At 37.4% G+C, this 26,689-nt stretch overlaps 1 protein-coding gene across 2 annotated transcripts in view; it reads left to right on the top strand.

Annotated features, from left to right (window-relative positions):
* Positions 1–26,689, top strand: part of LOC124776412 (calpain-5-like) — a 300,262-nt gene that overhangs the window by 89,734 nt on the left and 183,839 nt on the right. For both annotated transcript variants that reach the window (XM_047251400.1, XM_047251399.1), the window contains exon 3: positions 14,338–14,469. In XM_047251400.1, the coding sequence (XP_047107356.1) occupies positions 14,338–14,469 (132 nt within the window). The remainder of the gene's footprint in view (positions 1–14,337; positions 14,470–26,689) is intronic.

Consider the following 26,689-nt stretch of genomic DNA (forward strand, 5'->3'; position numbering starts at 1 on the left):
GATTTGTTATGAGACATACCTGAAGTGTGTTCCTTATAATGGGTAGTGATGTTCTGACTTGTCTGGCCAGTGTACTGTTTGTTGCAGTCTTTGCATAATGTTTTATAAACAACAGAATTTAGATAGATATTACTGCAGTTTCCTGTTGTATGTTTCAGCCTATTCTGCAAGAGGTTATTAGTAGTAAAGGCCATTTTCAAATTAATGTTCTTGAACAATTTATTAATTTTGTCAAAATTTAAACCAGTGTATGTCATTTTGGAAAGTTTGCTTTTGGGAGTAGTAAGATTGTTGTCAGACTGTTGAATTTACAAAGCAAATAATCAACTTCATTACGGTTAAACAGTTAGCTTTGGCAATTTGCTTTAAAATGCTTAGTTATTTGCATTAATAATAACAACAGTGGTAGTCGACTTCATGTAAATGGTAAAACAATGTTTACCACTACAATTTTATATGATTAGATCTAAAAAGTTGATGCTGTTGTTATTTTCATGTTCTGTTGTAAAAGTGAGATTAGGATGAACGTTATTTAAAATGCTAGTGAGTGAGTACACCTCGTTTCTGGAACCTTTATATAACAACAAAGTATCATCAGCAAGTCTCTTAAAATATAAAATTTTATTTGTGATGTGTGGGTTGATCCTGAAAAACAGTAATTCTACATTATTAACAAAGATGTCAACTATGGTACCTGATAGTGAATTGTACAGGAAAAACAGTATTTCCACATTATTAACAAAGACGTCAACTATGGTACCTGCTAGTGAATTGTACATTGCTAATCCGTCCTTTTTGAAATAGATTTTGCCAATGAATGAAGAGTATTTGAAAGCAAGCATGTTTTCAAGTAAGTCAATAAACTCTGTTATTTTTCCTGTACTCATAATCTTATTTTGAAAGAAATTATTTTTTATAATGGCTATTGTTTTGGTGACTGGTATGGTGTACAGGTTAATAACGTCTAATTAGACAAACCTTGCATTGTTAGGAATTTCGAAGTTGCAGATTAACTGTGCTAGTTCATAGCTGTTCTTTATGCTGAAATTATCTTCAAAACCATAAAATGCTTTCAAAATATCATTCAGTTTTTTGTTTAGGTTGTATGATGGACAGTTCATGTTGTTAACAATTGGATGAATTGGCACATTGTGCTTATGTAGCTTTACTGGGATCTTAATTTAGGTAATTGGGGATTCATTATCTTCAATGAATGTTTTTCTTTTGGTAAAAAAAGGAAATTATTATTGCCAGTCAGCTGTTTAATCATATTTTGAAATTTTGTGGTTGTATCTTTGCCCTTCTCACTGAAAAAGTTAGTCTTTCAGAGGTAATCACTTATATTATTAATTGTAAGAATGTCATTAATATTTTTAGCTGTGTGGGATTCATGATCTGTCTTGCTTGTCTTTTTTTTCTTTGATGTTTATGTCTTTAGTTTTTAGTGCAATTGTGCAAACATCTGATTTACTCAAATGGGAACATTTCATCGCAACTTTAGCATTGCCTACTATGTGTTTAATGTTTACATCACTTGGAGTAGGCGTTAAATTCTATTTTAACCCTTTGTTTAAAAGGGCAGTTTCAGCTGGAGTAAAATGAATATTAGTGAGTCTGGAAGTCCTTGGATAGAATTATGCTCATTGATGAAAGAATTATGTGCAATTTTATGTTGCCAGCTGATCAGAGTATCTATTTCCTTTTGAAGCTTATTCATGCATCAAAGAGCCAAAGAAACTGATACACCTGCCTAATATCCTGTAGGGCCCCGCGAACTCGCAGAAGTGCCACTACACAATGTGGCATGGACTTGACTAATGTCTGAAATAGTGCTGGAGGGAACTGACACCATGAATCTTGCAGGGCTGTCTGTAAATCCATAACCGTATGATGGGGTGGAGATATTTTTGTGGTAATCAGTTTCAGTCAGTTTTTGACCATCTATAGATGTCATACTCAAATACAAACATAAAATGGGTTTAGAAGGATGCCTGAAAAAAGTAGTAAAATATAAAACACATCATCTATAACAAATATTAAAAGAGGAATATACCCAAGGTGGTAGGCGGTGGCAGGGAATGGAGTGGCTGTTATGACTCCACAAATGTCAAGTGCTAAGGAGAGCAATGCAGCTGTTGCTTAAATACATGATGCTCCGCCCACTGCATACTGAGTTACAGTAGCGATAACCAATCAGGCATACAGGATGTAAAACAGGTATTACAATATTACAGAATGGTTACACAAAGCTAATAACAAATGAAGATCTAGGTGAATTGCGTTATACAAAGTAACTGTATTTCATAATTATGATAAAAATATATATAAAAAAGATAACTAATCATAATCAGTTGTGAGAACATTGATAGCCATCTGTGAGAATTTCTTGCAAACTCATAGACTATACAATAGCAGAGATGGTGGATAAGTGTCGCTAATGGTTCCCATGGTGACACCATCTAGTAGAAGAGAATTTCAGAGCTGCAACAGTGGTAGGATGTGACATCATGTATAAATGCTTGCCAGGTATTACATATTACTCCTAGATAGTAGAGTTAGTGAAAATACCACTTGAATGACACCATTATTTACCATCGAAATGGCGTGGAGGTGTCAATGTGCATGTTTCAGTAGAATATGATATAAAAGTTGCTACAGTGACTAGTTGTTACAAAATATTGGTGTGCAAGTAAGATGACTGTCATGATATGTGTCAGATCCCCCCAGATGACATTGACTAAGTAACCAACAAGATAACTAGTAAAGTAGGGTACATAATACCTAAAGCATGAAAAATATCTTACATAAAAAGAACTACACCCATTGAGGTAGTCCAAGTAGTATTTTCACTGGCACTATGATCTAGGAGCAATATGCAATACCTTTAATGCATTTCTACATGTCAGCCTGCATGCCAGTACTCATTTGAAATCCAGCCGTTGTCACAGCTCTGAAGTGCTCTTCTACTGGATAGCACAATCGATATAACCACACCATCCTCATGGGAACCATTAGTGTTGTTTAACCACCATATTTGTTGTCATACAATCTACAAGTTTGTGAGAAATCCCCACAGGTGGCCATCAGTGTTCTCACAACCAGTTATTGTTGGTTCTCTCTTTTGTATACATTTTTATCACAGATTAATGAAATATAATTACCTTATATAATGTAACACACTGATTTCTTCATTTGTTATTAGATTTTGTGTAACCATTCTGTACACACCTTACTGTAATAACTTTTTACATCCTGTATGCCTGATTGACTATATCACTGATGTAATTCGGTATGCTGTGGATGGAGCATCGCGTGTTCAAGCAACAGCTGCATTGCTCTCCTTAGGAGTTGATGTTTATGGAGTTATAACAGCCTCTCCTTTCACCACCACTGCGTGCAATAATGGGTGTAATTTCTTCTTTTAATATTTGTTGTAGAGGATCAATTTTATATGTTACTACTATTTTCAAGCATTCCTCTAAATCCATTCTATCTTCATATTTCAGTATGAGGTCTAAAGACTGATTGCAAGCAATTACCACAAAATAAATGTGTTTTGTGGTCGAGACGGTTTGTGCTTATTTTTAAAGTACTTTTTGCCAGACAGCTGTTGTCCATGAGAAATGTTCTCAAAAATTACTAAACCTTATCTTAAATAAACGAAAAGCAGAATCGCATCAACAAAGCAACTCTGAGTCTTAAGCACCTGCTGTGGTTGCAGAGATTAATTAATCCTAACAGACATTTACTGGCTGTAAAGTTTGGACCATTACTTCATGCTCCCTTATTTGTTGTTTCCTGATGCTGAATCTATTCTGCCAAGAGTTTTTGTAGTTAGGAAATCAAGGAGTGTGTTTCTGTCACAAAGAACTAAGGATTTAAATAGCTTATCCATTTGCCTGCATAAGCCTTACTACAACTGATGAAGTGTTGCAGGTGCCCCAAAGACTGCCTGCTGACAACTGATTTTCTTTAACAGCTACCAACTGCCTTGGCTTGTAGCACACTTGAAGTTGAGTCTCTCTCCCTCCCTCCCCCCCCCCCCCCCTCCTCGCTCTCTCTCTCTCTCTCTCTCTCTCTCTCTCTCTCTCTCTCTCTCTCTCAAATATGTATATCTTCCTTGCAGTATGGGTGGATAAGCAAAGACCACCATTCCTTGTATCCCATCATCACACTTACCAATGGTTGTTGGAGAACTGGGGGTGTAGGGGCACTGGCTGCCTCCCAGCTCAGAAACCCCTAATTGCCACATCTACAACTAGCCATTAATGGCTGGGTAGTAAGAAGTTAGACTTGCAACGCAGAAAGAAAAGTAGTACTACAATGGCTGTTCGCCAATCACATGCTTACAAAAGAGCTGTGAGTCTCTGCACTGCAAAAACAAACCTCTTAATAACAGTAACAGACGATATCCCATGGTAAACAGTGTGTGTATTGTCATGAAAACAGATGAAGAGACTTTGGATAAAATCTCACCTTTCTACTTATACAAAGCTTTGGAATGAGTCATAAGGTCACTAAATTCAAAGAAGAGACTGCAGAATGGCAGACCTTCAGTTAAGATAGCTAGAATGAAACTCATAAGTTTGAAATGACTTGGAGTTTGCTGTGGCCATTCTCTTACACTGCTTTAATTATTAACAGTTAGGGCACAGGATCACAGTATCACAGTCTGTAAGGACCAACCAACATAAGCAGGATGCAGCTCAGCTGCATGTGAATAAATCTCCAACCACACTGCCTAGTCTCCAAATGTCAGTGTTCCCAAGCCCACCTTGCGTAGAGCAGTGTGTGTCCAATCATTTTGGGGAAAAAAAGTCAAAAAGTAAATGTAAACTTTCATATGCCTTACAAGGAGACAAAGAAGATATGTTAGACAACACTCCTCTAACACTCATAAAAACAATGCACAAACAACCTGCTGCTTGTATTGATGTTGGCACAAAAATGAGAACTGCTGCAGACAATACCAGAACCTGGACTGATGCTTTCACAAAAATGAGAACTGCTGCTGCAATACCAGAACCTGTACTTGCATGTGCAGTTGTGGAGCTGCCATCCTAAACAGTGCATGAAAGAAAGCAAACCCAGAAAGAACAGCAGTGAAAGAATGAAGTGTTCTCCATGCAAGCACATCAACTCAAAAGATAAACAAGCAGAAACAAAACATAATAATAGAAAAAAAACTGCTGCAAAAATACACAAAACACAAAATCTAGCAGCGTACAGCAATTAACCTGAGAGGTCAACATTGAATCCATCAGACCATGTTTCCTTTGTGATATCTGATGACTCACAGGACTACTCATCTAATGAAGAAACTGGCTTTGAACTCCGTTCTCCACCTAGTCAATCCAGGAAAGCTGACGTACACCTGGCGTCAACCAAGCCACGAGTAATGGTTTACAGGTTAGTCTAATTTTCTTCTATCACTGATGGAAAATCAAGAAAACTGTCTCAAAAACCAGAACGAATCAGGAAATAATAACAAAAGCAAGAGATAAAAAATGACCTGGCCATCTCAGTCATCCCTGCTTCACCACTACCAAAGAATGAGAATTGCTCGTGATGCATCATCCAAGTACTGGTGCAGACCAAAAAGACTGTATAGACCTCATTGTCCAGACTCAAACCATGGCAGTGCTGCAATCAGACCACAGTGGCTGTTACTGCATGAATAAAAGTTTCACGGAGTTCTTGCCACATCAGATTTGGCAATCTTGAGCCTTTGTCAATCTTGAGCCTTTGTCAACTTTCTCTTTCATCATGGTCAGGAGATATTTCAGTTGGCCATTAGGTTAATTGCCAAATTATATTATGGGGATGTTGAAAACTCAAGACACAAACCTGATGTGGCAAGAACTCTTCCAAGCATCAAGAATGTTCCCATGAAAAATCATGTTGGCTGTTACTACTACCTAGGTGAGTTTCACCCACTGTCCACAGTCCATTTACATCTCGCAGTACAATTTTCAAGAACTAGTCGGTCTACTTAAACAGTTAGCTCCACCATTTTTAATGCTGGAACACGCCAGTGCCCACAACCAACAGCAGAGCCTTCCTTAAAGCTCCAACAGAGACAAATGAATTGAGCATCTAATCACTAAGATCAGCTTCTGCATTCTCAATATCGGGAAACCAATCCTCTTTGGTGCAGCACATGCCACTCACTCCAGCATAGTTTTAAGAATTAGTAGTCCAGTCTTCTCCATTTCACTCCAGTGGAATACCCATGAGGATCTACGTGATAAAGACTATTTCTCATTTATCCTATCCGTCTCTGCCTCCAGCCAGCAGAATGCCTGTTGTGCTGGGTATTCCAAAATAAAATTGGCCCCACTTCAGCTCCATAGTCAAGTTCAGTGCTGACATTCTCTCCAGAGAGTCCATGCCACGTGCCTCTGTAGGCTCAGTACAGTCTACCCTCATCCTGAACTCTCTTTAAGCAAACCATTAATGTAAATGTTTGAATGAAGTCACCTCCTTGGCCTTCTACTTGATCAATCTGTTGTGCTTACCACACAGCTAGCATTAGCTGAAGGCCAGCTGCATCATGAAACTTGATCTTCTTGGCTTCTAATTGACACCACATTGGCAACTGATTACACAATTCTTCTGTGTTTCAAAGCCCTTAATTGTCCTCTCACTGGACTATGGATGTGTAGCCTATGGGTCTGTACAATAGTTGGTGTTAAACCTATTTGGTCTAGTACACTGCACCGATGTGAGAAGCTGGAGCTGGAATTTTTTGCGTGGGATCCTTTAGAATTCTTCTGGCAGAAGTTGGTGTCCACCACTACATGTCAAACAACAGTATTTACTTGTCATCTATGCAGTAGCAATGTATCTGATGTCCAGCCATCTATATCACTCAGTTCTTTTTAAAAACCACCAATATAGTCTCTATAAGCATCTCAAAGCAAGATTATCAATTCTTGTGCAACTGGAAGTTACGAGAAATGATGTTCAACTTTCTCTTTTGGTTTGTGTATGTAATACTCTCCTCAAGTACCTACATGGCATTAGCTTGTCTTGAGATGCATCTAGCTATTTTTCATGGACCAAAGGAGAATTCCAAACCCACAGCATTTTAATGACAGTTTCTGTTGGTTCTCAACAAATATCCCAAATTACAAACAACCAGTACCTATTCTAATGGCTCTAGAAACAATGACAGAGCTTACCTTGCATTTGTTTGCATGGATGGCTATGGGCAACAGTCTGTACCAAATAAACTAAATCGAGTATCACATCGGAAGTCAGGAGAGCAAGAACTTCACATTGCGCTGTGACTCAGTGAGTAGCCTAGCCCATATACCAACTTCACCCACAGTATGTTCTCTCATCTAACATTTGGCATAAAAGATCTGTTTTCAATGCTCCAAGATGCTGACATCCCATCATTTTAGGACATGAGGGCATATTGGCATCCTAGGAAATGAGCTTGCATATCAAAAGGTCAGAGTGATATGTCCTGCCCCAATGTAGGTGCAATGGAAACACAGCCCAGATAAACAATGTAGAACAAGTTTATTAATAAATACATAAACAAAAGCTCCTTCCTGGAGTAATGTAATGACAATAACTGTTTGTGGTAATCACTGAATTTACACGAATTCACAAGTTTGCAGATAGCCCCAATAACAGACAAAGTCAATGTCAGAATTCACTCTGTAGTAGAGCAGTTGTAGATGAAAACATCACAATTGCTACATTTGTTTCATCTCTTCCTTATATTTGCAAGTCATAGTTCAAACATTTCTTCTGTAATGTGATCCATCTTTTCCCTTGCGGTAGATATGCCAAGTCATATAAAAATGTGATCAGATTTGTTTGGCAGTGTCTGAAGTAAACATGCATACATATCAGCATCATCCATTGGTTTATTTAGCAGGGACATATTTGATTGAGAATGAAACATGGTCCAAGTAGGCCGTAATCTGTTTATTATCCATGAAATTGGCCAGTTTCAACCATGGGTCATTTGCAAGCTAATCATCAGTATTATAGATTTGATAGAACTATGTAGTACCATTATAAATTTTAGAAGTTTTCACTCTCTCTGGAACCATCCCCTGAATGCCACGCCTTCCCTTTCATCCAGTTTGTTTCAGTATACTTTCCTTTCAGTAATTTAGCCACTTACCTTCCCTACCTATATACATATATATTTTAAAAAAGTATGTGCTTAATATGTTAGAAAGATTTACGCACTGTTTATCTTACAGTACCGCAGCACATATAAGAGGTATGTGGAATTTGGATATTTTATGTATGTATGATGTACTAGAACTTCAAGTTAGTGTATTAAGTATAAATGTTTATGTTGGTTTAAAATATTCTGTTCATGCTGTTAATAATTTACAAATGGAGATTTTAGTTATTAGTGTGACAAATATGCTCCATGAGGAAGTCTGGTATATTTTTAGTGATTTTAACAAGACAACAAATGTTACATTTATACAATATTTTTAGTGATTTTAACAAGACAACAAATCTTACATAACACAGAGTGTGTGAGCTATATGACTCAACTAGTACTGCTTACAAAATATGAGCTCTAAATGACGCTATTTGCATCAAAACTGTAGTTATTACTTCCATTTCATATCAAGTTGTATGATAATTTAGACAGCCCCATCTAGAGTAGGTCCCTTCTCCTTCACATAACACCTATGTATTTCAACATATGTGTGGTAAAATATTGTTGAAATAACTGTTCTGACATGGTATAATCCAACTTTTGTTTTCATTTGTATTATAATACCATATAAAAGAGAAAGTGAAACTGTACCTAGTGTGTGTGTGTGTGTGTGTGTGTGTGTGTGTGTGTGTGTGTGTGTGTGTGTGTGTACACACAGTATAAACATTAACAAAATAAAACCGACAAACTGCAGGGATTAATTCCTGGCTGGGAATGTAGAAAAAAGGGCCCTATGAAAATGTGTCCGGAAATGCATCATTGCCACATTAGATGGTACTGACAAATGACCATTTGCCTTTTGTTCCTTGTGTGCTGCAGGCTGTGTGATTGATGCGGTATGCTGTAAGCAGCAGAATGGTTCAGTATTCGTTTTGGGAATGAGTTGAGATGCTTTTTGTGTGTGGCCAAGCAGATGGAAATGGTTAAGAGACAGCACAGCTGTACCAAAAACTTCACAGACACCAACCAAATCACACAACATTTCAAGCCCTTTTTGGGAGTTTAGGAGTAATGAGTCCTTTCAGACAGACAAACGTGCAGGGAGACTGCAGACTGCGGGAGTACACCAGATTTGGGGGACACGGTTCTACAGGATGTTGAAATGAACCCTAGTGCAAGCTCCAGGCAAGTGACCCACGAACATGGTGTAAGCTAAAGTACAATTATGTGTATATGCATGTTGGTGGGCCACTTGCCTGGAACTTGTTCTATGCCCCGATCTTCCAAATCTGGTGTATGCGCAGTCCGCCACCTCCATGCATGTTCATTTGTCTGAAAGGACCCATGATCCCCCAAATGTCCAAAAAGTACTTGAAATGTTGTGTGATGTGGTTGGTGGTTCTGAGGATACTTATTTTGATGTAGTTGTGCTGCTTCTTGACCATTTCCATCTGCTTGGCCATATGCAACACTTATCTCAGCTTGTTCCCAACATGCATACCAGACCATTCTGCTGCTTACAGTATGTACATCAATAAGACAGCCTGCAACACACAAGGAACACATGGCAGGTGATCAGAGGAACTTTAATTCTTCAGCATAGTCTTCTGTGGCAACAATGCATTTCCGAACACGTACTCATAAGACCTCTTTTGCCTCCATTTTCAGTCGGGAACCTGACCATGCACTTTGTCGGTTTTATTAATGTTCGCCCTATGTAATCTGTTACTAGTTCTGATGTACCATATGGTATATTTGTTACATTATCATTATTGTTTTATTTTATAGACTGACTGCACACCTCATTAAAATGCCCTACATAATATTTTGTAGTTCAGACTTTGTACTGTAATGTTTAATACTACATGTAACATGACATACAATTGAGTTTTTATCCTCTACTTTTAATATGATAGCATATGGGAAAATAATGAACATAACATGCCAGTGAAGTAACGATTTTGTATCTAGTGACAAAATGAACTGTTTCTTTGCCTTGGAATTCGCTTTCATGCAAGTAGCTAATTTTTCAGCATAACTGTCAACATTTACTTCTTGCTTGAAAAAAATACCATTTACCATATCATAAACTGAATAATATTCCAAAATAACCTTCATGAGACTATGCCATGCTTCCCAGTTCTCTTTGCCAGTTAATTTCTCAGCCTGTTGTTTTTCTGCACTCGTGATATTTCTTCTTGTCCACACATGTCAGTTAAGGTACATTTTACCGTCTTTGTATTCTTTTAAACTTGCAAATGCATTGAATGACCTCATAAACTGCCCACAATACTGAGGAATAATATCACAATCCATTTTCTTGAATTTGTTCTTTCTTAGATAACTTTACTAAATTACACGCCCAGTACTTCATCTACATCTACATCTACATTTATACTCCGCAAGCCACCCAACGGTGTGTGGCAGACGGCACTTTACGTGCCACTGTCATTACCTCCCTTTCCTGTTCCAGTCGCGTATGGTTCGCGGGAAGAACGACTGTCTGAAAGCCTCAGTGCGCGCTCTAATCTCTCTAATTTTACATTCGTAATCTCCTCGGGAGGTATAAGTAGGGGGAAGCAATATATTCGATACCTCATCCAGAAACACACCCTCTCGAAACCTGGCGAGCAAGCTACACCGCGATGCAGAGCGCCTCTCTTTCAGAGTCTGCCACTTGAGTTTATTAAACATCTCCGTAACACTATCACGGTTACCAAATAACCCTGTGACGAAACGCGCCGCTCTTCTTTGGATCTTCTCTATCTCCTCCGTCAGACCGATCTGGTACGGATCCCACACTGATGAGCAATACTCAAGTATAGGTCGAACGAGTGTTTTGTAAGCCACCTCCTTTGTTGATGGTCTACATTTTCTAAGCACTCTCCCAATGAATCTCAACCTGGTACTAGCTTTACCAACAATTAATTTTATATGATCATTCCACTTCAAATCGTTCCGCACGCATACTCCCAGATATTTTACAGAAGTAACTGCTACCAGTGTTTGTTCCGCTATCATATAATCATACAATAAAGGATCCTTCTTTCTATGTATTCGCAATACATTACATTTGTCTATGTTAAGGGTCAGTTGCCATTCCCTGCACCAAGTGCCTATCCGCTGCAGATCTTCCTGCATTTCACTACAATTTTCTAATCCTGCAACTTCTCTGTATACTACAGCATCATCCGCGAAAAGCCGCATGGAACTTCCGACACTATCTACTAGGTCATTTATATATATTGTGAAAAGCAATGGTCCCATAACACTCCCCTGTGGCACGCCAGAGGTTACTTTAACGTCTGTAGACGTCTCTCCATTGATAACAACATGCTGTGTTCTGTTTGCTAAAAACTCTTCAATCCAGCCACACAGCTGGTCTGATATTCCGTAGGCTCTTACTTTGTTTATCAGGCGACAGTGCGGAACTGTATCGAACGCCTTCCGGAAGTCAAGAAAAATAGCATCTACCTGGGAGCCTGTATCTAATATTTTCTGGGTCTCATGAACAAATAAAGCGAGTTGGGTCTCACACGATCGCTGTTTCCGGAATCCATGTTGATTCCTACATAGTAGATTCTGGGTTCCCAAAAACGACATGATACTCGAGCAAAAAACATGTTCTAAAATTCTACAACAGATCGACGTCAGAGATATAGGTCTATAGTTTTGCGCATCTGCTCGACGACCCTTCTTGAAAACTGGGACTATCTGTGCTCTTTTCCAATCATTTGGAACCCTCCGTTCCTCTAGAGACTTGCGGTACACGGCTGTTAGAAGGGGGGCAAGTTCTTTCGCGTACTCTGTGTAGAATCGAATTGGTATCCCGTCAGGTCCAGTGGACTTTCCTCTATTGAGTGATTCCAGTTGCTTTTCTATTCCTTGGACACTTATTTCGATGTCAGCCATTTTTTCGTTTGTGCGAGGATTTAGAGAAGGAACTGCAGTGCGGTCTTCCTCTGTGAAACAGCTTTGGAAAAAGGTGTTTAGTATTTCAGCTTTACAGGTGTCATCCTCTGTTTCAATGCCATCATCATCCCGTAGTGTCTGGATATGCTGTTTCGAGCCACTTACTGATTTAACGTAAGACCAGAACTTCCTAGGATTTTCTGTCAAGTCGGTACGTAGAATTTTACTTTCGAATTCACTGAACGCTTCACGCATAGCCCTCCTTACGCTAACTTTGACATCGTTTAGCTTCTGTTTGTCTGAGAGGTTTTGGCTGCGTTTAAACTTGGAGTGGAGCTCTCTTTGCTTTCGCAGTAGTTTCCTAACTTTGTTGTTGTACCACGGTGGGTTTTTCCCGTCCCTCACAGTTTTACTCGGCACGTACCTGTCTAAAGCGCATTTTACGATTGCCTTGAACTTTTTCCATAAACACTCAACATTGTCAGTGTTGGAACAGAAATTTTCATTTTGATCTGTTAGGTAGTCTGAAATCTGCCTTCTATTACTCTTGCTAAACAGATAAACCTTCCTCCCTTTTTTTATATTCCTATTAACTTCCATATTCAGGGATGCTGCAACGGCCTTATGATCACTGATTCCCTGTTCTGTACATACAGATTCATCAAATCAATGTTTAGCAAAACCACACTCTGGCACCATATCAGGAAGAAAATATGTAACTAATATGCTGCATAAACAAAGATTTACTCAGTGATATATATCAACATATTACTCATGGCAACATAACAAGAATAACAGCAATTCACCTAAGAATTTGCACAGCAACACCGATATCATTACATGTACAATACAATATGAAATTGTAGTTTATGCATTCCTTTACAATTTCAAACCATTCCTAAACATTTTCTCACTTACATGCTCAATGTCAGATATTTAACATTTGAACTCATTTGTAAAGTAATAAGACATTTGAAGATGTTTTATATTTATGAATTCAGTTCTTTAAAGACTCAGTGGTTTACTGGTCATTCAAGAAAGTTGTTACTAAGTTTTTATGCAAATAAATAAAATAAAGGGTCCACATTATGTATATGTTGTAGCTTACATGTTGGAAAAGTTAAAGAATGTAGTTTACTCATCTGTTATGAGCCTCACAATTGCCTTTTTGAACAGTCATCTTGGTTTGGTTTTTTTTTTTTTTTTTTTTTTTTTTTTTTTTCCTCTGAGAATTTGGGCGATGTCAATGAGGAGCAAGATATGTGCTTTCATCAGGATATCAAAGTGATGGACTGATTATATTAGGGCTACTGGAATATCAATATGCTACGAGACCAAGGCACACAGTGGGCAATTTACTGGTAAAAAAATTTTATTGGGTGATTTTAAATATTCACAAAACCATTTGCAACAGAGATTGGTTTCAAATTTTGGAACATTGAACCACTGTTGCTGCATCAGACCAAAATGGAGGGGAGTGATGTGTACATCAGAGAATAATGAGTCTAAATTTCAAAAATTAGTAGTGTGGCTTTTTTTTCTCCTAACAAAGCACATTTTAGAAACTCTATATGTGGTAGAAATAAACTAATATTGGTCTCACTGTAAAGATGACAAGTTCACTCGCAAACATGCACAACAAAAAACCACTAACAAATTAGCTTTCAGCCAAAGCCTTCTTCAGAAAGGGAAACAATCACACACATTCATTCACACAAGAAAGCACACATCACACACATATGACCACCATCTCTGGCAGTTCAGCCTGGAATGCATTCTGGTCCGAGCTGCTGAAGATAATGGACATCAGTGCATGAGATGTGCTTGCTTGAGGGAATGAATCTGTGTGTGTTTTCTTTACTGAAGAAGGATTTGGCCGATAGCTAGTGTGTAAGTGTATTTTTGTGGTGCCTGTCTGCATGATGAATTCTTAGATATGAAGTAGTAACTGTAAAAAAAATTTAAACAAATAATTAATTAATTAATTATTTTGTGTAAAGAAAACTTATGTTAAAGTAACACATTCCACATCAATATGAAATGTTGTATTCATGATCTATGGAACAATGATTAAAGTATGTCTGTATGTATTCAATGTATCATCTTTACAATGAGTAACTCTCTACCTTTTCCTTATATTGTTGATAATCTAACCTGGTTTCCATTGTTGGAAATAAACTGAAGTTAGATGTAAATTCAGTGCTCAAAAAACCATTTGAATATTTTATTATCTGAAATTTTGCTTTTTCTCTAAACTAGTTATTTTATTATTATTGTTTTAGGAATTATGTGATCAGCCTTGCCTGTTCAGTGAAAATGTGCTGCCAGAAGATGTGCTTAAAGGACAACTAAGTAGCAGATGGTTTGTGTCAGCTTGTGCTGTTTTAGCTGGAGTCGGAGAGTTACGTAACAAGGTATGTTGCTGTACATGTAGGGATGAGGCACCCAATTTTTTGAGCTCTCCATTAATTGTAGGTATATAAAGTAGATATTTGTATTGTGAATAGGAAAAATGGGAAAGAAGAGGGTGGTACTCAAGAAGCAATTTTTTGAAAAGAGATACAAAAGAAAGTTATGAAGATTTTAAATTTCCATTTATGTATCATATGGTAATTTTTGTACCTTAACATTGCACCAGGACAGCTATGGCTGCTTTTATTTGCATGTTCCTCAAGACATCGTTGTTAAGTAGACTCATTTTGTTGTGTGATTTTTGATGCACTGTACTCTTTGAATATGTGTGTATTAATGTGTACAGCAGTTAATCACTCCAGGTAACCATTCTCCACGCTGTTGATGTTCAATAGCAGAATTCTTTTGTTGATACTTTTGTAGAAATCACATTACACATGAAACTTGCGGGAACTCACGCTGATTTCATCACAAGTTGACATATATATAGACTGCTCCTTGGAATCGCAATCTATCTTAAGTCCATATTTCAAAGCAAATCCCATTCATTGCCATATTAGTGCTCCAACTATTACAAAGTAAATTCCAAAATGTGACACAGTAGCCAAACTGATAGTAAACGTGCCATGTACTGTACAGATAGCATTAGAAGTGAATGAAACTGGCCATGGGCTGGCTTATATGCCTGATTCTGGTGTAATCTCATCAGAGGGCACTCACGATGATAAGCACACTCATGGGTACAGGCACCCTAGCAGTCAACAGTAATATTGTGCCTGCTACTTGGTTTCCATAGTGACAGCAGGTGGTGCCACTACAACCCTCCCCCTCCCCACTTCGCAGCAGCATCTGCCAAGGAAGAAAAACAAGGTGGTTGATGATCCGGAGGAGCTATCTCCCCCCTCCCCCCCCCCCTTCCTCCTCCAATGCATGGTGTCTACTGTGATGTTAAGTCTTCTCAAATTCCTTCTTGTCTCTTCCAACCATCCTGAGGACCTTTTTAATTTCAAAATGTAACTGACAAATTTTCTTGGTTATCCTTTTGCCATTTATTCTGAGTATGAGTGTAAAACTTTAATTTCTTCTTCCTTTTGTGTCTGTGATTGTTTCTTTATTTTTTTATAAATCTTCATCTCTCCTCTTTGTCCAGTTGTTATCTTGGCTCTTTGGTGGTTAAAAAATTTGTCTTTGTGTTTTCTTTGATTTTTGTAATTCATTTTAGGTGCAATTTTGTGAAGTGTTTCTTTCATTGTCATTGCTTCTGTTTTGTTCTCACAAATTATATCAATACCATCATCAAAAGCAAGAAATTTCAGCTAAATCTTCCTATTCTGTGTCACAGGTGGATTCCTTCAATATTTTTCTCATGTACTTGTGTATCCCACTCTCTCATGACTTGTATGATACCAAACTGAAGAAAATTGTTGAGAGTCAATTCCCCTGCAGAAATTCTTTGTTAATTCTGAAGGACTGAAAAACTCCTTCTAGGAATTTAAATTTTGAAATTATGTCTGTGAGTATCTGTTAGACTAATTATTCTCTGATATACACATCACTCCCCTCCATTTTGGTCTGATGCAGCAACAGTAGTTCAATGTTAAAAAATTTGAAACCAATCTCTGTTGCAAATGTTTTTGTGAATATTTAAAATCCATTGATGGCTTTTAAATATGACTAATGCAGTCTGCACTGCTCAAGGCGAGTGAATCACGTACTCCTCTGCTTTAGCTTAGCTACCCTATTCATTGATGCTAGATAGGATTATGAATAAACTGGATCGTTGTTACTTATTACGGATAATCTGAAGATGTGCTAATCATGTTTTCTAATTTTGGACAGTTGTCTTGTGGTTCTGTCAATATCTGCTTCTTCTAATGTTAGGAACACTGTCTGTCTGCCTATGGAATCATAGGCTTTTTTGAAGCTGTTGAAGGTAATTGTCTTAAGATTCTGTATTGTCCGGATCCTGAGGATTGTTTTGAAATGCTCTTGACACAACCTACTTTCCTTGAACCCCACTTGGAACTTACCAGTTGTGCTTTCTTCTTTGTCTTATTCAGTAGTGCTTTGGATGATATAATTTTGTAAGTTACTGGAAGTAAAGATATACCTCAGTAATTGTGTGTGTCCCATTTCCCTTCTTATGTAGTGGATGGATTATAGCTCATACTCATCGTCCATTATCTGTAACAACCTCATAAATGGTTTCAGCTGCCTGTTTCCCTCCTAGTTACCACATCTCAGCTAATATCCTGTCTTCCCCTGGGACTCTGCTCTTTTTTTTTCTGCTGTCCAGTATACTGTTCAACTTAATGCAGTCACGATGGTTCTGAATGTAGGTGTTTCTTTTGGGACTGTCTGAAAATTAATTGTTGTGTTGGTTCCTCACAGTTTAGAAGATCCTTGAAGTATTTTGCTAGTAGCTCACAGTTAGCTTTGTCGTTGGTAATCAGTTTGCTTCTGGAATCTTTGAAGTGAAGACTCATTGGTTTGTACTGTGTTATGTCTTTTTTGAAGACTTTGTAGAAGTCCTTAATGCTGTTCTGTCTGAAGTTGTATCTAATTTCTCAATCATTTTTGTCATATTTCCATTTCTTTCTTCTAGTAATTTTTGGTGTCCATTTTATGACACTGAAAATTATTACAAGAAAGAAATGATCTCAGTGAATGTGCTCCAGTCTCTTTCCTGTTTGTGGGAGTTCCATTTTTTCCAAGCTGTTAATCCACGTTCAGTTGCTTCATCACATTTCTTGTTCCACTGTGTGTTTTCTTCCTACGGGTGGCTGTTCTGTTTCTCTCACCATTTCTATAATTTGATCCAGTTGATATGAGCCAAAATGTATATTATGAGAAGACCATTTCTTCTTCCTCCTTGATAATTTTCTGACAAAGGTTGACGTTAGTTTTAAGTCGAATTGTCTTCAGAAGCTGATGAGCCCTTCTCCATTCTTATTGGTGTGTTTGTGTGCAGGAAACTTTCCTGCCCTTTCCTTGTTCCTTTGACTGAAATGCCCTATGAGTAGTTTTATGTGGTACTTTGGTATTTTTGAGTCTCATTTTCAAGTGTTTTCTTAGATTATTCGACTTATTTCGAATTTTTTTCTGTTGTCATTGTTACTAGACGTGTGGACATTTATCAACAGTATTTATACATTTCATGAACTAGTTTTCATCTTACGTGGGTGTTGTGAGGTAGCAACATACTATTTCCTTGAAAGATTATAAGAAGCTGGTTAACAAGAGTAATTACTGACACACTTGCAATGTCATCTGCATATGTAGGCATGTGAGTGGATTTCATCTTCATAATTCTAGTTTCTGTACTACATTGTTTATTGTTAGGTGAAAGACTATTGTGACATGGTTATCACCCTGTTTAAAATCAGATGTATTTGTTATTTTCTTATGTAGCTTTATGTTCATTTTAGTATCCTTGATTATCGGCTCATAAGTATTATGCAAAAGCTAATTTTTTCAGCGTATTATACAAGCCTTGTCAGTTTACAGTGTCATTTGCCTGCTTATAGTAAACAATTAAGAACTATATGTTGATAGGATAATATATGCTAGACCATGTGTGCAATAAATGTGATATGTCATACCATAATTGTAAGGAATGTGTTGAACACTTGGTCCATGAGTAGACAAGTAACCTGTAATCATGTAGAGGAAGCAAGAGTCTAAGCTGAAGGACAATGACATGCGTGTTCAGAGGACTTGCCTGATAATTGTTGATTTTTGGGTCTATATTATTAATTAGCTAACCCCCCCACCCTGTCCGTGAATCACAGACTTCTTTCAGAGTCTTCTCTTCTCTCAGTTCCTTTTGTTTTTGGTCAGCTCCACCGTGTAAAATAAATTACATTAAATATTTTGTGTGACTGTTCTGGTTAAAACTGTCCTCAGGTGGCATAACTTGGTATGTAGACTCTCTGTTGGGTCATTTTCGTTTTTTCTGACCTTATCCGCTTAATCCTGCATCTTTGCAGGGTTGGCATGTCAATCTGGATTTGGCAATGTTAGGGGCAATGTGTGGCTGGATGTGCTTCTGGCCGACAACAACCACCACCTCCCTCCCTCCCTCTGCCCCCTCTATCCGGGACAGAATTAGTGCACCCCCATCTGTCTAAGTCTAGTGTTATCCCATGTGAAAGTGTTTGAATGGTTTTGAAATGTTTGTGAATTTTATAACTGAGGTGGGATGTCCAATAATTCTTTCGCGCTTTAAATAAGGTTAACAATATTATCTATAAATCTTATCATTGATATTCTTTGACCCTGTATTTTAGTCCCTCTCCCAAAACTCTCTTATTTCCATTATTGTCTTTTTTTATGTGCAGGTTGAAGAGCAGGAAAGAAAGAGTGCATCCATGTCTTCCACTCTTATCAATTGTTGCACTTCTCTCTTAGTGTTCTATTCTTATTCTTCCCTCTAGGTTCTTACACATATTGTATATCACTTGCTTTTCCCTATAACTTATACCTATTCACTTTCTGCAAGTCAGTAAATCCAATGAAGGTGTCTCAGTTTTTTTTAAAAGTTTGGTTCCACAATCAAGCAGAACATTTAGTGCCTCTCTGTTACTGTAATCTTTCCGAAAGCCAAACTGATAGCCATCTACCAAATTCTAAATTGTCCTTTTGATTCTTATGTATATTACAATAGTCAGAAACTTGGATACATGAGATGCTCAGCTGACTTGCATTAATCTGCCCTTGCAACTTTAGAAATTGAGTGAATAATACTATCCCCAAAGTCCGATGGATCGAGTTCAGTCTCATGGATATTACACACTAACTTGAACAGTCATTTGGTTGCCAATTCTCCCAATGATTTTAGAAGTTCCAAAGGCTTATTATCTGTTTCTTCTGCCATGGTTTTTTCCCCCCAAGTCATAAAAGCTCTGTGTGACTCTGATACTGGATCCCCTATTTCTCCCAAATTGATATCTATTGCTCTTTCCACCTATTTGGCCACTGCTCTGCATTTAACAGAAGAATTACTTTTGCACTCATAATAGTGGCACTTTCCTATATGCTGAATCTCTTTTCATTTCTTCAAGTTTTTCTGCCACTATTTATTGCTGTATTCCTTTCATTTTCCAAATACTTTAGTATTTCCTTCTGTTGTCAATCAGTCTAAGTATTTCTTCTGTTACCCAAGGTTTCTTCACAGTTACTTCTTTGTGCATATATCTTCTGACTGCACTTTTTAATGATGTCTTTCCTTGTCAACATAACTGTGTTTTGTGGTATTCAGAAAACTTCAAATGCACCTCATTATTCATCATTATTTGTGTCCACTTCTTATCACACTGAACATTCTTAATGATTCTCTTGATCTTCTGGCTACATTTCAACATTATTAAATTGTGATCTGAGTTTATATCTACTGTAGGATATGCCTTACAGTGCAATATCTGACTGTGGAATCTCTAACTCACCAAGATGTAATCCAGCTGCTTTATTTTGTATCACCAGTCCTGTTCCAAGAATACCACCTCATCTTATGATTCTTGAACAGTGTGTTAGCTTTATTAGCTGAAATTTGTTTCAAAACTCAGACTCTTTCTTTTCTCTCATTGATACAGGTACTACAGAGTCCATATTCTTGCATAGTTGTCTTCTGTTCCTTCCACTACTACAGCATTCCAATCCCTCATGATTATTAGATCTTCATCTCACTTTTTATACTGAGTTACCCATCCACTATCCTCATATGCCCTCTCTGCTTCTTTATCTTCTGCTTACAGTAACAACATATGTACCTGAACTATTCATGGCCGCATTGGTGTGCTATTGATTCTGATGAGAATAATCCTATCACTGAACTGTGCACAGTAACACACTCTTTGCTATACTTTCCTATTAATAATTTATCCTGCTCCCATTATAACATTTTCTACTGCTACTGATATTTCTCTATAGTCATCTGATCAGAAAGCATTAACTTCTTTCTTTTTCACTTCAATGAGTCCTACTAAACCTACATTGAGCCTTTGCATTTTGTTTTTCAGACTTTCTACCTTACCTGCCACTTTTGAGGTTCCATGCTCTGACTCATAGAATGTTACTGATTTGCAGGCATTTCAGTCTTTTTCTCATGGTCACTGAAGTGGCCCACACGGAGCGTGGTACACAAGCACTACCTCTTTAATAGACAAGAAGAACAAAACATTTGTTTAGTAACCACATAAAATAATATTTATCAGATACGAAGCACTTCAGTTATAAACAAGAAAAGTCACAACCAATTCAGCTCTGTGTGAGCACTTAAAAAGTTTAATCAAGGAAAGTAACTGTTTGCGATAGCTGACAAATCCACTGACTCTAACTGATAAAACGTCTGTGTCCAGAAGGAAACACAGTTATGGGTGGCTGTCCAACAACACAACACAGTGACAGGCCATGACCAACTTGCATCGTAGCCTAGACATGGATAACTGATGCTTGAGGTAGTCTCTGTTTGGGGGCATTCCTAGACTGATGAGCAGACCAAGTACTGGACACTAACTGTGCGACATCTTTTGTATCGTACCGGTGAAAGCACCTGTTGCGGGCTATTTGCAATCATATGACAGCACAGAAGTATATATGCCTATGTTTGTTGCACCTGCTTGGGGCGATGAGGCTGCCTCCTGTCCGAGAGTTGAACGCCACTGGTAACTGCACAGCTTCCTGAGTTAGCCTTGACAACACACTGTGGTTGTTTTCTTGCAATGCTCACATAGTTTTGACTCTTGTTACCTTGGCTCCTGAAAGCTTGTGTATCTGCTACTCATGGTGCTGTCCTGCTATTTTTGTTGCAGCAGTCAAGTTTCCTTTCACATTCACCTACAAAAGATCTGAATAGGAGACTAATCCAAATTTTTTGCCGATAAAGATTATTATGACACTTCTTCAGTCACATATTATGTGACTTTAATGCAGTGGTTTCCATTACCTTCTGCATCCTCATACTATTGATTGTTGCTGATTATTCCACCTTTAGAGGAAGTTTCCCACCATAAGGGCAACAGGGTACTCTGAATCTTTCCCCACTCTTTCACCTTTCTTGGCAACGCTGTTGCCAGGATGGGAGTGACCCCTTGTATCAAGTGTGTTTGGCCACCATTTCTGATAAATTTTATACAAAAATTTAAGCAGTGGCTGGGATAAAAACTGGGTTCAGAACATTTGGGTTGGAAGTCCAAACTGCCACCTCAGATCTGTTATCCTTTTTTTTTATTAAAAATCTTAATTTACATTAAGCAAGGAATTAATGAATTAAAATTTGGTGAAGGGTGTGGGAGGGGGAATACTGGTGTACATTTTGTATTCACAAGAACATTACAAAAACGTAAGTTGATTTTAACTACTTCTCGCAGAGTATTTCCTCTGTTTTATCCTAAAATATTAATTTCATGTGTGTTACAGGAAACATATGATATTTATGTTAATGAAATGATTGATTCAGTCAAATTTGTTCCAGGTGAAAGTGATTTGCCCATTTTTTGTTAATTAAACTGAATGCATGATAAAATTAGATGTGAAATGTTAAACATCTTCGTCTTCACTTAAATAAGGAAAAGGAATAAATCCAAAGTTACACCAAACAATACTTTGTCTCTATTGCACTCTCATGTGGAGTTTCAAAACAGTCTACATTTTAAATCTATTTTCTTTGTGAGTTTACATGATTTTCCCAACTGCCTTGTTCAATCAGGAGTGTGTGTTATTGACTTGAATGCAAAAATTTGGTGATTTGTTAACTAACAGTTATTGCTTGAAAAAAGCACCAACTGACAAACCAATTTCTGTGCCACAAAGAATAACAGTAATTCATTTTCCTAGCCTTGCTGGCTCTACAAAAGCTCTCTTGTGAGGCTATAAAGAAATAAATAATGCACTTTTAGAAACTTTAGAGTACAAAGAAGAGTGAGGGAAAATAATGTTTTATTGTTTTAAGTCAATGACAGAAATTGATTGTACACAGAATTTTGGCCTGATATCTTGGGAGATGTAAACAAAACTAGAAAAACTCCAGAATCCTAGATTGGGTGTGAATCTAATCTCATGAACATTAACATCCCTAACAGGCTTGATAGAAATGAAAAGGGATAGTCTTGAAGACTGTGAGGTGAGAGCTACTGAGATAGCTGACTGCACTGAGTATGAAAATGAAATATACTGAAGTGATCTGAGGCAAGCAAAGTAGTTGTTTCACAAACAGAGTAGTTGTAGTTGTTGCACAAACAAAGTAGTTGTTTCACAAGCAAAGTAGTTGTTGCCTATTTTGTGTTTCTCAACATGTATACTCTTACCACGAAGAGAAAATCGCAGCAGCTCAAAACTTCGATGAAACATTATAATAATCACTTACCAGGCGACTACACAGTAATCAGTTATTTTTTTAATATTTATGGTATGTGAAGTTCATAGCTCAAATATCGGTATTATGAAGCATTTTGATTCAGCTATCAAAACTTCGTGAGAAAATTGCCTTTTAAGTTTTACGAGTAGCTTTGATTCACTAAAATTAGGAAATTTTTATGGTGGGCCACCTGTCTGTATAGTAGAATGCTTGCTTGAGATGTTGGCAGCCCTGGTTCAATTTCCAGCTGAGACAGAATGTTTAAACTAAGGTGCATGTTCTATGAGCATTTCCATGAAGCATAGAATACATAAGAATGGAAAAAAAAATCTGTAGTGCTCGAGACTGGTAATCACTCAGTCAAGTCCAATTACTGTCATTATTTCTTTCGTTTTTCTCCATTCAGTTTGAATACTACATTTTTTGAATGTAAAGTTCATCAAGTATGTACTCATTAACACACACCTAATTATAATTTTTTATAAATGCATGTCTTCTTCCCCCCCATGAACCATGGACCTTGCCATTGGTGGGGAGGCTTGCGTGCCTCAGCGATACAGATAGCCGTACCGTAGGTGCAACCACAACAGAGGGGTATCTGTTGAGAGGCCAGACAAACGTGTGGTTCCTGAAGAGGGGCAGCAGCCTTTTCAGTAGTTGCAAGGGCAACAGTCTGGATGATTGACTGATCTGGCCTTGTAACAATAACCAAAACGGCCTTGCTGTGCTGGTACTGCGAACGGCTGAAAGCAAGGGGAAACTACAGCCGTAATTTTTCCCGAGGGCATGCAGCTTTACTGTATGATTAGCTTGCACAGGATAGAGTAGCATGGAGAGCTGCATCAAACCAGTCTCAGGACTGAAGACCACAACAACAACAACATGTCTTCTTATTTGTAGTTACATTCCACACTCAAAATTCCAGTCTTAGTTGTAAATATAAATTCTTAATTTGCAGTCTTTTGTAAAAGAAATAGTTAATAACAATTATTTAATTTTAAGAAAATTACAAATTAATTTTTGGGCAAAAATGAAAAATCAAGTACTGTTTATTTGGACTGTGCCCATTAAATTATACCACAGATGCAGTCTCACATGAGCCAGAGTGATAAATGTCATAAAAACAAAGGGTACAATAATTTTCATGTCATCAAGCACACCATATAAATGCTACATTTGTATCATGTGTCCACTCAGTTCACGTTCAGTTTTCATAAAAATGATAATTAGATGTATGTTAATCATCAGAAAATATGTGATGAATTTTATATTTAAATAATGGAAGTATTTTAATAGAAGAAGAAAAAAGGAAAAAAAAAGAAAAGACTTAAACGAGAGTCAAACCAGCAATTACCTATGTTAAGTGCTACTGATTTCTTTTTCATCTGTATGTATTTCATAAGTGTATGGATAAATAATCCACTCACCAATCGACGGCAGGAGAACACACACATAAAAGGTATTAAAGTTTTCATGCTTTTGGAGCCAGTAGCTCCTTCTTCTAGCAAAGCAGCAAAAGGGTTGAAGGGGAAGGAAGATGGGTGAAGGAAAAGGACTGGTGAGGTTTAGGAAAAGGGGTGGAGTTCAGAAAAGTCATGCAGAACCCCAGGGCAGGGGAGACTTACCGGACGCAATGAGAAGGAAAGACTGATTGTTGGGGACTGCACCACACGAGATCTAAAAACCTGAAATCTTAAGGTGGAAGGTAGGGTAATATGCAAGAAAGAGATTTCTGCCAAAACATCATGTGCAAGTTAATAAGAGTGAAAGGCTAAGTTTATTGTGCTGGGGGGAGGGGGGGGGGGGCGCAAAAAATAGACAGGGGATGGGGGTGAAAATTAGACAGGTCAGAAAATGAAAGATGTAGAAAACTAAAAAGGAGTGAAGAAAGGAACAGTTACTGCGAAGAAATGCTTAGACTGAAGAATTTAATGTAAATTAATGCCAGGTGGGTGGTGAGAATTGAGGACATCTTGTAGCGCCAGTTCCCACCTGCGGAGTTCTGAGAAACTGGTGACTGTGGGAGAAGAATCAAGATGGCATGTGTGGTGAAAGTGTCACTAAGGTCATAACTGTCATGTTGTGGAGCATGCCCACAACAGGGTAGTATGTGTTGCCAGTATTAAGTCTATGCCTATGCCAATTCATCGTAACTGATAACTTGGTAGTGGTCATCCCGATGTAAAAGGGCAAACAGTGTTTGCATAACTTGTGGTATATGACTTTTTGTATGTGTGTTCTCTTGCCACCACTTGGTGAGTAGATTTTTTATCTATCCATTTACATTATATTTTCAAAAATTGATTATTTTCATTGATTTGTGTGTATTTTGTGCTTCATGGAAATGCTCGTAGAAGATGCACCGTTGTTTAAAAATTCTGCCTCAGCTGGAAATTAAACCTTGGCTGCCCACATGGCAGGCAAGCATTCTTTCACATAGGCATATGTCCCACCATAAATATCTCCTAATTTTAGTTAGTTAAATACATCCAGAAAACTTCAAAAGTCGACCTCCTGGAGAATTTTTTAGAATTGCATCATGTGCTTTGGCAGATTGATATTTGAGCCCTAAACTTCACATAGGTACCATAAATACAAGAAATTACAAAAATCTGATTGTTGTGTTGTGCCCTTGTTAAATAATTGGATAGGATATTAACCATTTAACATAGAGTTTTTATCATGAATGTCAAAATAATAATGTGGAAAATGAAAAAAATAATTGCTCAGGAAAAGTGGATGTATTATATCCTCCATTAAAAAAAGTAGTGATCAGAAAAGGTCAGAGATTGTTTTCCTAATGTCAAGGTCATTCTCAGAAAGTACTTATCACTTATAGTCAGAAGTAGCCATGGAGAAAGATCATTTTCAAATTTGAAGTTGATCAGAAACATGCTTTGAATGTCCACATTAGAAAACAGGCTTACACTTGGACTGCACTTGGTACTAAAAGTAACTAAATCATCAATTTGTAGCTTTAATTAATATTAATGGTAGATGCAAATCCATTATCCAGTATGATTATATAAAACTTTCATTTTAACACTGGTGTTGTCTTTCATTTTAACGCTGTATGGGGAGGGGGGAATATTATGTACAAACTAAATGTAAGTAAAATTTAGTTGATTGCTAAATTTAATTTCATATATTGCACTTGCCTACCAAACATGTTTGCTAATAGTTACAGTATCCTCTTCCTCCTGTTTTTAAATCAAAATAATGGCATTTGCATAAATCATAAATCACAAATCATACACTTTTTTAAATATAAATGTTCACAGCAAAGCTAATAACTCATGCTGAATTTGTGAATTATTTCAATTCTTGTCATTTTTCAAACTCATCAGTACATTAAATCATGTATTGTGTAGTAAAATTTTATACAATTGAATAATAAAACATAAATGGTGCATTAAGCCTTGTATTTCAAAAAATGCTATAAAAAATTCAGGTGTAGCATGCACTACATTTTCATCTTAGGAATCTATAGATTCTAAAGACTGTTCTGACACACACTATAAATGTACTACCAAGACTACCTTAAGAAGCTCTGCTACCATCGAACATTCCCTTCAATATTTTTCATGAAGTCAGTCATATTGGAATGACTGCAGTCTTTGTAAGTAATGTAATAAAAACACTCAGTCTAGATCACAACTAATATTTATTTACCCTGGTAACTGGTTTCAGTCAAATGTGACCATTTTCAAACTACTAACATCGTGATGAAGTGTAGAGGAGGTACACAGAATTGGTGTGCATACCAAAAGGCACCAGTCAATAACTGCAACTGATTAAATCAATTGACATGAATCCAGTACGGTTAATTAAACAAAGCCATTCTCTGTTTTGTTGTGATCATTGGCCAT

Source organism: Schistocerca piceifrons, chromosome 2 (assembly GCF_021461385.2).
Source record: "Schistocerca piceifrons isolate TAMUIC-IGC-003096 chromosome 2, iqSchPice1.1, whole genome shotgun sequence".
NCBI lineage: Eukaryota > Metazoa > Arthropoda > Insecta > Orthoptera > Acrididae > Schistocerca > Schistocerca piceifrons.